General features: G+C 41.2%; 2 protein-coding genes across 3 annotated transcripts; both read right to left on the bottom strand.

Annotated features, from left to right (window-relative positions):
* Window positions 1-373: 373 nt before the first annotated feature.
* LOC103965414 (probable sodium/metabolite cotransporter BASS1, chloroplastic) lies at window positions 374-2773 on the bottom strand. Of its 2 annotated transcripts, XM_048586918.1 has the most exons (4): window positions 1961-2773; window positions 1364-1447; window positions 991-1278; window positions 374-696 (listed from the first exon to the last, which is right to left on the bottom strand). In XM_048586918.1, exons 2-4 carry the CDS (start codon window positions 1442-1444, stop codon window positions 544-546), a joined length of 522 nt encoding a protein of 173 aa, XP_048442875.1. In that variant the 5' UTR covers window positions 1445-1447; window positions 1961-2773; the 3' UTR covers window positions 374-543. The 2 variants fall into 2 exon arrangements, with proteins under 2 accessions (XP_048442875.1, XP_048442874.1); XM_048586917.1 differs by having other exon boundaries at window positions 1364-2772.
* Window positions 2774-6117: 3344 nt separating this feature from the next.
* LOC108868553 (probable sodium/metabolite cotransporter BASS1, chloroplastic) lies at window positions 6118-8848 on the bottom strand. The gene is made up of 4 exons (XM_048586916.1): window positions 8293-8848; window positions 7769-7862; window positions 7634-7667; window positions 6118-7345 (listed from the first exon to the last, which is right to left on the bottom strand). Exons 1-4 carry the CDS (start codon window positions 8548-8550, stop codon window positions 7192-7194), a joined length of 540 nt encoding a protein of 179 aa, XP_048442873.1. The 5' UTR covers window positions 8551-8848; the 3' UTR covers window positions 6118-7191.
* Window positions 8849-16239: the final 7391 nt, after the last annotated feature.

Below are 16239 nucleotides of genomic sequence, written 5' to 3'. Positions count from 1 at the left end.
GGAATATATATGGAAAAATAAAGAATCGAAATAGTGGATTGGACGTGGGATAAGAAATAAAAACAAAACCTACTAGAAATTGATTTTAGTTTTCAGTCTTCATTTTGTTTAGTCTTTCCTAACCTCCCGCCACCATTCCTCCATCTTTGCTTATCCCTCCTTTATCCTTCATATTCCCCCTCCATAACATAACTAAAAAAATATAAAACTGAAAACGAAATGGTAATCAGAGCAAGCCAGAATAGGTGGAGATATTTTTGCAATTTTGGCTTGCTATTATCTTTGAAATCATAGAATATAGGACTTTTGATACATGAACAAATATGTGAAACATTAAGTTAAAATCCAGAGCGAAAATCAAAGGATTCACATTGAAAGGCAAAATAACATAGTTCAACTTATTTCAGAGACCAGCACCGGAAAGTGCAAATCCAACTATTCGGCAGCTAAAACGTACGAAAAGAAATTCCGACAAATACCAGCTCATACGATAACAGAAGGATTGAAGTTTGTCCTGCTCGTCTAAAGATTTTACATGACATTTCAATCTTGCTTCTGGGTTGGCACAGTCTGTCTCCAGAATCCTGCCAAGGCACTACCCAAGATTGAATGACAAACACTGGAAACAGCACATGGTACTGCAGTTAGAGGGTTTCCGAAGTGCTGACCGGCTAGAACAATTCCAAGCATCGAATTCTGAAACATAAAAGAGCCAAAAACAGCACTCGCAGACAACTGATAGCGCATACAAATTGACATGGATTCTTTCAATCATACATACATACACACACATCACACGTGTGCGCACCCACACAATACAAGCAATCATATGGCTTTGGTACAGAATGAAATTAACAATTGACTGTAATGTCTTTTCGATTGAATAAATGAATGCAATGTCTTTTCACTAGAAATTAAATAGCAGTGGAAAAGCTATGAAACTCTCTTTTAAAAAATCCAGAAGAAAAAAAACAACCCAATGATGCTTACCTGCATGCCAACCTCGATGGAGATAGTCCTTGATGATGTGACATCAAGCCCAAGCATCCTTGAAAAGATGTATCCAAAGAAAAATCCACTTGCATGAAGAAGAGCGGAAGCAAGCACCACTTGTTTACCAGACGTAAGGATTGCAGATGAACTCTGGGCAATTGCATTCCCACAAAGAACACCTACAGTTGCTACAGCAATGGGTGGCATCACGGGGGAGATGAATTTAACCAGGCCTTGGAAATACTGATTCAGAAATGCACCCACCAAAACAGGGAGAAGCACAACCTGTGTTCAAAGCATATGGTACCTCTATATAATTTAAAACAGCAACAGCTATAACAAGACGAAGGAAAAACGATTGAAAGCTTACCTGCAGTGTTGAGAATAAGAGCCCAGCTGCATCTACTGCAACATATTGGCCAGCAAGTTTAGCTGTGAGAAATGGGGTCATGATCTACAGTATGAAAGGGTAAAAGAAGTAAGGTTCCTTGGAAAAAGCTTAAAAGTTAAGTCATTAGTAATAGTAAGTGGTAATTAAATTTCTATGATTATAAATCCAAACAAGGGAATTGGTCATTTCAATTTAAAATTTCTGATTTTTGTCCAAATTTCAAGTTTATTTCCCATGTCCAAACTGTGGGTTAAGGTCTGATCTTTCAGCAGATCACTTTAGGTTGAGAATCGAACAAAGGAAAATTTTATTCATAATTCATATTTAACGAATCATTTCCTGTTGGTATTCACAAGAGTTTACTAACTCAATACCAAAATATGTGGGTGATAAGTTTACAAACTCTATCACACCTCTCACTTTCACTCTCAATAAAATTGGACAAAGAAATAGAGAAAGGAGGGAAGCAACAAGCTTTGGTAAAACACTTGGACTTTGATATATGAAAGAAGTAGCAAGCTTGGTGATAACAAACACTTTGAAATATTAGAAGAGTTTATAACTCTTAAAGCTTACAAGCTGAAAATGAGAATGGAAATGGGATTTGGATGATGTTATCTAAGGCTTAGCAAGATGGCCTATTTATACAAAACCGGAAAAATAAACAATCCAACAATACATATAATGAATGATGGTGTTCCACATCTTTACACCCTTTCAAACACATGCAGCAACTTTGATAGTTGGCATACACATGCATTGCATCATGGCAGGTTGTAATACCTTCCTTTCGGCTAACACATGGAGAAACACTGTTGTCTTCCTGCTAGCACATCACATGGCAGCACACTTGCTGTCTTTCATCACCATTTCAGCTAGCACATGGAGGAAACTTTAGACTTTGTAGTTGCAGCATGTGTGGATACAACCTGTAAAGAAACTAACAACTAGCAGCAACCTTTTACAACCTGTTTTTATTTGAATTTCCAACACGCCCCCTCAAATCAAAACGCCTTCATGCCTAGCATTTCACGCAATAACCGGAATGATTCAACTGGTAGTGGGCTTAGTGAAGATGTCAGCCACTTGTTCCTTTGTGTGACAATAGACAAGCTCAATTGTCTTTTGCTTCACATGGTCCCTTAGAAAATGGAACCTGGTATCAATGTGCTTACTCCTTCCATGTTGGGCTGGATTCCTAGCAAGCTTGATAGCTGAGATGTTATCCACATGAATCACAGTCGATTCCACTTGTGGATGACACACTGACTTCAACAGATTTCTTAACCAAATTGCCTCACACACGGTTGAGGCTACAGCAACGTACTCGGCTTCACACGATGACAAAGCAACAATTGATTGCTTCTTTGAAGTCCATGAGAAAGTTGTTGATCCTAAAAAAAACACATAGCCAGTTGTGTTTTTCCTTTCATCTTGGTCACCTCCCCAATCACTATCTGAATAACCAAATAATTTTGCATCTTCACCAAAATTATAAAATAGACCATAGTTTAGAGTACCTCTTATGTACCTCAAAATTCTCTTGGCGGCCAGCCAATGAGACTCCCTTGGTGTTTCTATGTATCGACTCACGAGTCCAACACCATAAACTATATCAGGTCTTGTGATTGTAAGGTACCTTAGGCTTCCAACCAAGATTTTGTACACGGTTGAGTTTACAAACTCACCTTCTCCTTCCTTGGACAGCTTCAATCCAGTTGCAACTGGAGTGTTGACAATATTGCACTTGTCCATATTAAATTTCTCCAATATATCTCTCATGTACTTTTGTTGAGAGATGTAGATACCGTCACTTCCTTGCTTCACTTCTATGCCAAGAAAGTATGACATTAATCCATTGTCAGTCATCTCGAATTCACTGAACATGGATTGCTTGAACTCACAGAACATTGCTTCATTGTTTCCTGTAAACAACAAGTCATCTACATAGAGACAAACAATTAAGAACTCCCCTTTTGCACCATTCTTCATGTAAACTGAATGCTCGTATGGACATTTCTGAAATCCATTTTGATGAAGGTAGTTGTCAATCCTTGAGTTCCAAGCTCGTGGTGCTTGCTTGAGGCCATACAAAGCCTTCTTCAAACGATACACCTTATCTTCTTTTCCCTGTACTTGGAAGCCTTCTGGTTTTTCCACGTACACTTCTTCCTCAAGAACTCCATTAAGGAAGGCTGACTTGACATCTAATTGATAAATTTTCCATTTATGATGAGCGGCAAGAGAGATTAGCAATCTTACCGTGTCAAGTCTTGCAACTGGAGCATAGACTTCATCATAGTCCACTCCATACTTCTGTTTGTAGCCCTTTGCTACAAGCCTTGATTTGTATCGATCCACACTCCCATCTGCAGTGCGTTTGATCTTGTAAACCCACTTGACACCAATAGCCTTCTGATTTGGTGGGAGCTTTGTCAACTCCCAAGTGTCATTCTTCTCGATGGCATGGATCTCTTCTTCCATGGCTTTTTTCCAACAATTTTCTTCCACAGCTTCATTGAATGAGAGAGGCTCATGGTCTGCATAGAAGCAGAAAAAATTGGTTTCTTCTTCTTCTTGTCCATAAATCTCTGTGAGACTCCTTAACCTCACTGGAGTTGAGGAGCTGCTTTCCTCACTAGATGTAGGACCACTCCTTGCAATTCTGTGCACTGGAGTTGTTGTGATTGTTTGAGCAGGTTGTTGCTCAACAGGTGGTACAACTTCTGGTTCTTCAAAATCAGTGGAGACGATCTTCTCTTTACTGACTTCTTTGTTGTTCCACATCCATGCCTCTTCCTCACTAAATATGACATCTCTACTAACCACTAGTTTGCCAGTTAGTGGGTTGTAGAGCTTGTACGCCTTGGACTCTTCACTATAGCCCACAAACACACACTTCTCACCTCTATCATCAAGTTTCCTCCTCTTGGCTTCTGGAACTTGAGCATATGCAACACACCCAAAAATTCTTAGGTGTGTAACATTCGGCTTGTATCCACTCCAAGCCTCTTGTGGTGTCATCCTCTTGACACTCTTTGTTGGACATCGATTCAACAAATAAATCGAACAAGCTACAGCTTCTGCCCATAACTCTTTTGGCAAATTCTTCTCCTTAAGCATGGACCTTGTCATGTCAAGGATGGTTCGATTCTTTCTTTCGGCTATCCCATTTTGCTGTGGGGTATAGGCAGCAGTAAGTTGATGCCTAATTCCTTGCTCCTTGCAGTATGCTTGGAAAGCATTGGAGGTGTACTCTCCACCTCTATCTGATCTCACAGCCACAAGCTTATGGTTACTTTCAGCCTCTGTGAGTGCCTTGAACTCCTTGAAAATTTTTAGGGCAGCTGACTTCTCCTTGAGAAAATAGACCCAAGTCTTTCTACTGAAATCATCAATGAAGGTAATAAAATACCTATTACCTCCGTAAGACATGGGATCCAATGGACCACATATATCTGTGTGCACCAACTACAGTGGTGCCTTTGCTCTCCATGTATCACCAACAGGGAACGATAGTCGTGCTTGCTTGCCAAGCACACAACCTTCACATACTTGGCGTGTGGCTTCAATTTGGGGTAGACCACGAACCATTCCTCCACTTGACAGCAACTTTAAGCCATTGAAATGAAGATGGCCAAATCGAAGATGCCATTTCCATGACTCATCTTCCATTACACCGATGTTGCAGCTTCCAATCTTTGTGTTCAAATTCAACGGAAACATCCGGTTCTTTGACATTCGAACACGTGCAATGAGCTTTCTCCTTGCATTCCTAAGAGTGAGAAGCATGTTCTCCATATGTATAATGTACCCTTTCTGGAGCAGTTGACCAATGCTCAGAATGTTGCTCTTCATACCTGGTATGTAGTAGGTATCAGAGATGTATTCTTCTCTACCATCCTTCTGGATGATCTTGATCTTCCCTTTGCCTTTAACTGGCAACTTTGAGGAGTCACCAAGACTTACAGATCCATAGGCCCCATCTTTGAGTTCGGCAAAAAACTCCTTCTTTCCACACATGTGATTGCTTGCACCAGAGTCCAAATACCAAACATCTTGTTGGCTACTGGAATCATGGTGTGCTAGCAAGACTGTAAGTTCTTCATCAGTATTTCCACTTGATTCTGCCATGTTGACATGCTCACCATTTTTATGTGAACATTCATTGGCATAATGTCCATCTTGCTTGCAATTGTGACATTGGATATGTGCCTTTCCTCGAGTAAATCTCCACTCTTGAGACTGACCTCGATTTTGTGCATAGCCTCGACCTCTTCCTCGAGCTCGTCCTCGGCTACGGTTAGATGAACTCCCACGACGTGAGTTCCACTGCCCACGACCTCCATTTGGTTTGTCAATATTCAACTTTGACTCCAAAGCTTGCTCTAGCGTTGTGGGGTTTGCATTCTTCTGAATGCGTTGCTCGTGAACTAGGAGGGATCCTAGTAGCTCCTCTGTGCTCATCACCTCCAAATCCTTGGATTCCTCAATGGCAGTCACCACATGCTCAAACTTAGATGTGAGTGACCGGAGTATCTTCTCTACAACTCGTACTTCATCGAGTCTCTCGCCATTTCTCCTCATCTGATTTACTATCACAATGAGCAATTTCAAAATCTGCTCGAAGTGACTGTAATCTCACTTTCTTGACCCGATCTACTCCTTTGTAGATTGTACTGAGTGTGTCCCATACTTGCTTGCTCGTTGTTGCTTCTGCAACCTTTTCGAACGTTGAATCTTCCAAACCCTGGTATAGAAGATACAGCGCCTTTTGGTCCTTCTTTCGTAAGTCCTTGAGAGTGTTCCTTTGATCCGCAGTATATACGGCTTCTTGCTCGGCAGTGGGTACAACATACCCACTACTGACAACTTCCCATAGCTCCTGTGATCCAAACAATGCTTTGAATTGGATGCACCATCTTTCATAATTTTCTTTCTTCAATGTGGGAACCTGGAGTTGCACTAAATTGGACGCCATAGCTACTGCACTTGCCAGAATGGTATTCTGGCTCTGATACCAATTGTTGGTATTCACAAGAGTTTACTAACTCAATACCAAAATATGTGGGTGATAAGTTTACAAACTCTATCACACCTCTCACTTTCACTCTCAATAAAATTGGACAAAGAAATAGAGAAAGGAGGGAAGCAACAAGCTTTGGTAAAACACTTGGACTTTGATATATGAAAGAAGTAGCAAGCTTGGTGATAACAAACACTTTGAAATATTAGAAGAGTTTATAACTCTTAAAGCTTACAAGCTGAAAATGAGAATGGAAATGGTATTTGGATGATGTTATCTAAGGCTTAGCAAGATGGCCTATTTATACAAAAACAGAAAAAATAAACAATCCAACAATACATATAATGAATGATGGTGTTCCACATCTTTACACCCTTTCAAACACATGCAGCAACTTTGATAGTTGGCATACACATGCATTGCATCATGGCAGGTTATAATACCTTCCTTTCGGCTAACACATGGAGAAACACTGCTGTCTTCCTGCTAGCACATCACATGGCAGCACACTTGCTGTCTTTCATCACCATTTCAGCTAGCACATGGAGGAAACTTTAAACTTTGTAGTTGCAGCATGTGTGGATACAACCTGTAAAGAAACTAACAACTAGCAGCAACCTTTTACAACCTGTTTTTATTTGAATTTCCAACATTTCCAAGGGAGATAGTTTGATGCTCCCCGTAGCTTTTGACAGGCAAAAGAAATAGACACGACAGAAAGTTAATCAGGATTTAATTTTTCCGGGAGTTTTAGCAGAAAATTTGATTCAAACTTATCTTTCTAACCAGTTTTCAATGTATGTGCAAAAATTTGGACCATACCAGTACACCACTTAAAGAACAAAAAAATATCAAAAGAAATTGACGTCAGTTTACCAACCACGGCTGATAAAGCGCTTGCCGCTCTCATTAAAACCGAAAGTGCCACATTTCCACTGCAAAAACAACAAGGTCATCAGATCCTCTGGCCAGGAGAGGGGAAAAAAGTAAAGTAGACTTTTGTCACCCTAGTTTTTGAAAGTTTTAGTATCATCCCTTTCGGTCTTATTCATCTGAGCAGCAAGATGGTATGCAAGGTGCAAGTGAAATGTAGGCGTGCCAATCCTGTAATATTTTTTCAATATAACATACCCATCCAACTCACCAACACTCTGTTGGGGCTGGCAACATAAAGGGGTGGGATAATTATGACAAGTTGATACTATTTCAGATGATTCATGTACCGTGCAATATAAGTTACAATGTTACTTGCTGTTCCTGCCAAGAAATAACCGGGGAAAAATTGTATTCAGAAAAAGCGGTGAAGATTGAGTAAACATAACAACGATATCTACGAAAAGACTGGCACAGATACATACCACCTGGGCAGCAACCAACCAATATCAAACCAGCTGCATAATACGATGGCAATTTCAAAAGCTTGCTCACAAAATATACTGATAAAGGCATCACCTGCAAGTAGTACTCACCATTTAAATCGTAAATGTTACATATTTGCGCCTAAACAGATCAAAGAACACATAACCACAATTTTTCACCCCAGTACGAAACAACATGGAGTTAGAAATGTTTGCAAGATCAATGTTGTTGACACTGGACCCTAAGATAACAAGAGGATGAACACTGCAGGGGTAACTAAGAGTAGTAAAAAAATTTATATATTCAGAGTCATAAAAAACAATGACATTTGCTTGAAGGCTTGAACTGGAAAATTAACACAAATATCAAAGATTTTATGTGATATGAACACAAAGGCTAATTACTACAACAAATGAGCTATATGCATCAAACAAAATGTAGGGAATGGCATTCAGTATTCGATTCAATTATGTATTAATTCAATATAAGCATTAATATACGCATGAAATGTGGAGCTACAGACCGAGAACTGAAGAACAAAGCCAGCAAGCAACTCCTTGGGCATAGCCAAGGCACCACGAAGGTCGGCAAAAGTGAGGGTCATACCCATGCCGAGCATGGTCAGTGTTAAACCTAAGATGTTGTAGTTGGGTGTGACCCAATTGAAGGAGCTCGGCTTGAGGAGCCCCAACAGGCACCCCAAAGCAACCCAAATCGGGAAATGCAGTCGACACAGCCTCACCAACCAGTTCAACCCAATCCCTGAAACTCCTAGTTGCATTTGCGTTGGAGCTGTTGGACGAAATGCCGCAGTGAAGCGGAGCTAGTGGTAATCGTGCGTTCTTGGCTGTTGGTATCGCTCTGGATTTTAACTTAATGTTTCACACTACTAGAAGGATTTCAGTAGGTTAGCACAAAGCAATGAATTGCTCTGCCCCTAATGGATCATCAACTGTGTCCACAGTAAAGCTTTCACAAGGCATTTCCATAAGAGGAAATAGGTTGACGACTCTAAAGGGAAGGCTTTTGGAATCTGCCATAAATTGTAAGCTGACCCATCCAGATACTAAGGAACTCAGTATTCAATGGTTCTTTGACAAAGAGAAGAGAGATTGCGAACCGGTTCGAACCACAATAAGTACTTAATAAGCAAAATAAATGAAACAGCTTAAAACTTTAGGTTAGGTAGTTAAATATATCCTAGTACACATGTACACTGTGAGAGAAGTCTCCTCTTTTTATTTTTTAAATGGAGACTTGGAAGAGTAATTCAACATTCTCTTTGTCTATGTGTAAACAGTAATTGATCACTCCCGCTCTTCTTTTCTTTGTGTATGTGTAAAGAGTAATTCAATTCATGACGCTCCTGGCAACTCTTGAGCTTTCTTTGAGAACTGTGTGATGGAACTCAAATTCTAAGCGGCGTAAGAATTGAAGTATTCCTCTGGGTTATATTTTGTTAATTCCTTCTGGAAATGTACACATTAACTAACCCATAAAACCTCAACCTGACTTCTCTCATTCAACCTGCACCAACGTACGTAACTTTGTCGCTGATCTCAAGAACCACTTGAACCACCAGAGTCAAGCTGATTCTTCCTTGCCTTGTTTTGGCAAAACTTACAATGTCCCCACTTATCCGTGCATGTCTAATATGAAGCATAGGTATTCATAAGGTAGGGAAAAGTGTTTGGAGAACTTTGCTAAATGATTCAACTTAGTTTTTTGGAGAAATGAAGTGGTATTTATAGGGGTGTGGCCGGCCCCCTTTGGAGAGGTGGGAACTGGCCACATTTGGTGATTTTTGGGTGTAATTGCAAGATATTATGTCACATCTTGATTTTTGTATGAAGATTTAAGGAGCCACATCTTGATGAACTCGGAGTTTCCATCTTTTTCCAGTGTATGTGCCACCATACAACGAGAAGAAGTTAAAAGGTGAGTCATTGCTCTTGACACCAAGTCCAGTGTGTGAGAAGCTCGAGCATATGCTTCAAATCACAAGTCACCTCAATCAAAGGTTTAAAAGGGAAAAAGGTCAGACTTAAAATGTGATCACTGTCTTTGCATTGGTCACCTTGGAATTCGCCATACCAAAGATCGATGCTGGATACTTCATCCAAAGTTAAAACCTAAGTTCAACAAGGATGACAAATGACATTTCAAAGTAACTCAAACCCACCATTCAAAAACAGTTATGGGTCCAATCTTCCAGCATCTTTCTCAATAAACCATGCAAGTCAAACTCCCAATGGTGGTTTGTTAGATTTTACGTCAAATCCTACTACATTGATCAATGACTTTGCTTCCTACCTTCAACGCAAAAATTCAAGGGGTCAGAATGAAGAAACAGTGGAAACTGGAGCGGAGAACCACACTACTCTCCTTGGGAAGTTCACTGGGTTTTTGGCAGAAGCAGAAGGAATACCACATGAAGACACTGCATATATCTTAAATACTTATTTCAATAGCTCAAAATACAAGTCTTGTGCATGATTATTGGATATGGGTGTCATTGATCACATGACAAACCAACCTACAAACTAGCATGATTTTAAAAAAATGTCATCTTAAGTATCAGTTGTTAATGGTAGAGGAGTTTCAGTCATGGGATTTTTCAGGACATAGTTACCATAGTTACCGGGAAGATGATTGGTTAAGGCTTGTTTCAAAATGGCCTTTATTACTTATCTATGAAGTTTTCGCAACCAAAGGGTCTACAAGTCAGTACAAATAGATGTTTAAGTGATGAAATTTTGTGGCAATAGCTCCCTTATTCATTCCATCCTTGTACTCAATACAAAGATCCTCATCCAACCCACAACTCACATGAAATGCCAAAGGGCATTTAAGCTCAGAGCACTGGATATCACACCCCCTTGAACTCTCACAAACATAGCACCTCTCCTTCCACCGCATTGTCAAAACCTTGGAGCAATTAATCCCTTCCCAACCTTCGGGGATACTTGAATAACACTTCCAGTGTAGAGAGTGAATCTCACATTGAAGAGATGAGAGACCTTGCATGTGCTTATAAGGGAGTTAGACTACTTCTCATATTGTCAATTGGTTTTATGGTGAAACCTCAACTTTCTTTATAGTATTAGAACAGGTTGGCTCATGTGTGAAGCCCAACGACCACACTTGCTCCACGTCACTCGAGTTGTGTTGTTCAAGTGTTAGGCTTGAAAATTTGTCACACATAAAAGGACGTGTTGATAGTGAATCCTACATTGATAAGAGGAAGGACCTTACATAAGTTTACAAGTAGTTGGGCTATTCTCTATATTACCAATTATTTTTATGATAAAACCTCAACTTTTTTTTGTTCGTACACAATGTGTGCCTACCTGCCGTCTCCAGTGGGCTTTATTACTGTAACAACCCGTCCCGGAATTTACGGAAGAAAATGGGTATTTTTGTATTTTCACTAAGTTTGGGGATACCTTCCTTTTTAAAATTGTTTTTGAACCTTATTTGGTGAGCCCAAGGGGCCCACCCCCTGTTTTGTTCCCGGTTCCCTATCCCTTTCCCTTTTTCTTTTTTTTGAAAAGTCTCTCTTCTCTCTTTCTTCCTCTGTGATTTCTCCATCCCCCCTCACGAAGAAACCACCTCAGAGACATTTCCCAGTTTTCCGGCGAGCACCGTCCCTTTCGAGGCGATTTCCGGCCAAACCACTGCGAGTTGGCCGACGTGCGAGGTATGAATCTCTTCGTCTCGCTGAGTACTACAACTTTCCTTTTTGTTTCACCTAATTTCATTGAGTATTGAAGAAGTTATGCTCATTTGAATCTTACCCAGTTTCCGGCGGACACCCGTGGCTTCCAAGCTGTTTTCCGGCCAACTCCGGCCACAATGACGGAAACCAAGGGTATATTTCGATTCCTTACCTTCGGGGCTTCAATTTGGTATATTGAATGACATGTTTTGGTTGAGTTTTGAGCTCCAACGGAGCTTGGGAATTCTCCGGCCGAAAACCGGCCTTCTCCTTCCTTGGACTCCGGCGAACACCCAAGGCCTGTGGGCCTTTCCTGCCAAGCCCAAAACCTGGGCAGCCCAACCCAACACCCTTTGTAATTGGGCCTTTGGGCCGTGAGGTTTCCAACCCAAACCCATTTTCCTTCTAGCCCAAACCCAACCCACCTAAAGCCTAACCCAATTACCTAAACCCATTTACCCTAACCCAAACCCAAAACCCTAAAGCCCAAACCCATGACCCGTGACCAGTGACCCGTTGACCGTTGACCCGGTCAACGGTCAGCGTTGACTTTGACCTCGGGGGTTGACTTTTTGGGTTTTCGTGCGGGACCCCTCCTAGGCTAATTTCGACGTCCTGAACCCGTTTCCGATGTCCGTTTTCCCAAATTCAACCGTTTGAGTAGAGTTTGACTAAATGTACCGTTTATGTGCTTAGGGGCGATTATCTGTGGCGTTTCCTTCTTTGCTAGATGGCGTGGCTTTTCGACGGCGAAGTACTGTGAGTGGACCCCTTCTAAAAATGCATGTTTTAATGGTAGAATTGCATACACAGAAAAGCATGACTTTACGATTATGTTTTATGAAACGTTTTGAGATAATATGCTTACTAAGGCTAGTTTGAATTATTACTATTTTTCCTATAACCCATGTTCTTATAGAATATCTGATGGATGACGATATGATATTTAGAACATGTTTAGAACACTTCTTTATAGTATAGATGATGGATGACTTTATACTATGAAGTTGATTTTCAATATATGTATGTTCACTGGTTTTATACCTACCTAGTGGTCCTTTCCGCTACGGGATGTAGGGATAGATCCGGTCCGTCCCGGGCGACGGTTTGGTGTTGGCATAGGGCCTGGAGTGTGTTTTCCTCTGACTGTCTGCTCAGAGACGGGGAGCCGGCAAGGGGCCTGAAGTGTATTTTCCTCTGACTGTGTGCTCAGAGACGGGGAGCCGGCATGGGGCCTGAAGTGTTATATCGGACATTCACTAGTGTTTATTATTTATGCGAATTATGATTTGAGATACTGCACGACATGCTAGGTTTCGGAAAACCTATGTTTATCATTATATATATGTGTTTTCATAAAACCTGGGGGTTAGTATGTTGATAACTGTTTTATTATATATATATCAACTTGGTCCACTCATGTTTGTTTTGCGCCCCCTTCAGGACTTAGAATCGAGGCATACAATCCCGACGTCCAGGCACTTCCGCATCGGCATCTTCGAGTCCTCTCGGTGTAGGACCCACTCTCTTGTTTCATTCAATTTTATATTATTTTCTTTTAGTGTTCTAGATTAGTGGTGTGCTCTGAACACGGTCCTTATTTGCATATTCATTATCCTTTTATATTTATAAATCTTATTTATCCTTTGTTTTCAGCATTTGCACTTAACAAATGGCTTTCGTCACCCTCGGGTGTCGGCCAGCACGTGCCTATCCTGGTATTCGGGGAATATCGGGGTCGGGGCGTGTCAATTACCCCTCAATTGACAGGACACAAATAACAAGAACCAGGACTCAATGGATTGGGAATGCACAGCAGAAAATGCGCATTTGGCACAGAACCAATCGCCTTTCAGATACCTTTACGAGGGGATTTCCATAGTAGGAGGCATAAACCATCAAATCACACCTGTCACAAAACACAATTGGATCTGATGGATCTCCATTTGTGCTCTGACAAACAGCACACAAAAAAACCCATCATTTTTTCTTCATTGCACTCTTCATCCCCTGCAATTTCTTGGCTTCTCTCTTCTTGGTCTTGGGTAATCTCGATATTTTCTTTGCAGCAATTTTCAGATTTACCCTCCATTTTCCCCACCACCTCTTCTTCCGGCTCTGACCCAAAAGGCAACTTGTACTCGACATTAAGGTCCAATGTCGAAAGGGGCTCTCTGGGGAACAAATCGGGCTGAAACGCCCAAACCCTTTTCTTGGCAGGCACAGAATAGGTGAGATGGCAGTGGCGGAGGTGACAAGGTTAGGGAGAACGAGTTGGTCACTAGGTGCCTTTCCTTTTTTTCCCCGAAATGTGCAAAAAGGACAAAAAGGCATCCTTCTGCTGCTGCTACATGAGTCTGAATCTCTTGAAATGAGGTGGGCCATGGAATCTCTGATCCATTTGTTGGTCTGGTTTTTGGGCAAATAAAAATGGGCAAAATGATTTGGTGGGAAGATTGATTGAGAGAGTTTGATATGTATTGAGGTTTTGATTTAGGATTAGAGATTATGGACTTGAATTGAAATATTAGACGAACAAACTAGATTTGTTGTGGGAACTTTGAAAGTTACGAGCCTTCGTTTTTATTTGAGTTTTATTAGCCAATATTTGAATTTGGTGGGGTATTTAAGTTTTTGGTTGGGGGAATAAACTAGATTTGTTGTGGGAACTTTGAAAGTTACGAGCCTTCGTTTTTATTTGAGTTTTAGTAGCCAATATTTGAATTTGGTGGGGTATTTAAGTTTTTGGTTGGGGGAATTTTGGTACCAGAATTATTTGGGTGAGAGGTCTGGCTTTGTTGTTGGGCTTGGGCGTTGGGTTACGATTTGAGAGAAGTTTTCTCTCAAAATGACTAGGAGTTTTTTTTTTTTTTTTTTTGTACAACGATAAGCCGAAAATTAAAATCTTTCGATCTAAACTTTGTAGATGTAAATGAGATAAATTGGATAAAGTTGTGTAATAGTTCCCTTGTTCCCCAATTCAATCTTATGGATTGGACTATTTGTAACTTTTCTTGTCCGATATAGAGGCTATCATAGGCAAAATAAAAGAACGGAAATGGCGTGGACCAGACATAAGATAGGAAAGAAAAATAAAAACAAGTAGTGTTACACTTATCACATTTTTCATACCACATTTACATAATCTCTCTAATAGAGGTATAACCCACCAATACATGTTCAACTTATTCACAGACTAGCACCAAAAAGTGCAAATCAAACTGTCCATAGCTACTACGTATGGAAATAAATTCCGACATACGCTGCCAAGGTAGTACCCAAGATTGAATGACAAACGCTAGAAATAGTACATGGTACTGCAGTTATGTCACATCCCGACTTGGGCCCCCACCACATCCCGGGCCCGCTCCACCACCGTAGCACGATATTGTCCGTTTTGAGCCCCGACCACGCCCTCACGGTTTTGTTTCTGAGAACTCACACGAGAACTTCTCAATGGGTCACTCATCATGGGAGTGCTCTCACGCGCTACTCGCTTAACTTCGGAGTTCCCATGGAACCCGAAGCCAGTGAGCTCCCAAAATGCCTTGTGCTAGGTAGGGATGAGAATATACATATAAGGATCACTCCCCTGGGTAATGTGGGATCTTACAATCCAACCCCCTTAGGGACCCGACTTCCTCGTCGGCACAATGCAGCTAAGGTTAAGCTTTGATACCAAATTGTCACATCCCGGCTCGGGCCTTCATCACAACCCGGGCCCGCTCCACCACCGTAGCACTATATTGTCCACTTTGGATCTCGACCACGCCCTCACGGTTTTGTTTCTAGGAACTCACAAAAGAACTTCCCAATAGGTCACCCATCATGGGAGTGACCTCGTGCGCTACTCACTTAACTTCGGAGTTCCCATGGAACCCGAAGCCAGTGAGCTCCCAAAAGACCTCGTGCTAGTCAGGGATGGGAATATACATATAAGGATCACTCCCCTGAGTAATGTGGGATCTTACAAGTTAGAGGGTTTTCGAAGTGCTGACCGGCTAGAACAATTACAAGCATCGAATTCTGAAACATAAAATAGCCGATAACAACACTCGCAGACAACATGGTACTGCAGTTAGAGGGTTTCCGAAGTGCTGACCGGCTAGAAAAATTCCAAGCATCGAATTCTGAAACATAAAATAGCCGATAACAACACTCGCAGACAACTGATAACGCATGCAAATTGACATGGATTCTTTCAATTACACATACACATCACACATGTGCGCACCCACACAACACAAGCAATCATATGGCTTTAGCCATAGGATGGAATTAACAATTGACTGTTATGTCTTTTGGCTTTAATAAATCAAAGCAATGTCTTTTCGCTTGAATGAATGAAATTAACAATTGACTGTAATGTCTTTCCGTTGCGATGTGCCGATGCTATGCCACCGCAACGCAACAGCCGTTACGCCATACTCAGCTGGGGAAGTTGCAGCATGCACTCCATGAGCAGCAGAAGCTTCCCCACTACACAGACGGTGTGCGTTGAATAATTCGAAGGGTTGAGGGTTGGGTTGATAAGAGAGAAGGTGAGATCAAGGGATGAGAGTGAAAAAGGAAACTGAAAGGAAAGAGTGGGGAGGAGGAGGGGGCTGGTTTGTAGCATGTGGGAGAATACAAATTCAAACAAAAAGAGAGTGGGGGAATTTAGTTAGATGGTTGGGGTTTGGTGGTGGGATAATAGGATCGTTAGTCATATTTGTCAGGATAGAAAAAGAGAGAAAATTGAAATGGGTCAAA

This window comes from the organism of the source record quoted next, unplaced genomic scaffold, assembly GCF_019419815.1.
Source record: "Pyrus x bretschneideri cultivar Hongxiangsu unplaced genomic scaffold, Pyrus_bretschneideri_v1 Contig25, whole genome shotgun sequence".
NCBI classification, from domain to species: Eukaryota; Viridiplantae; Streptophyta; class Magnoliopsida; order Rosales; family Rosaceae; genus Pyrus; species Pyrus x bretschneideri.
The sequence above is the reverse complement of the archived record's forward strand: the minus strand, read 5'-3'. Positions and strand labels throughout refer to the sequence as shown.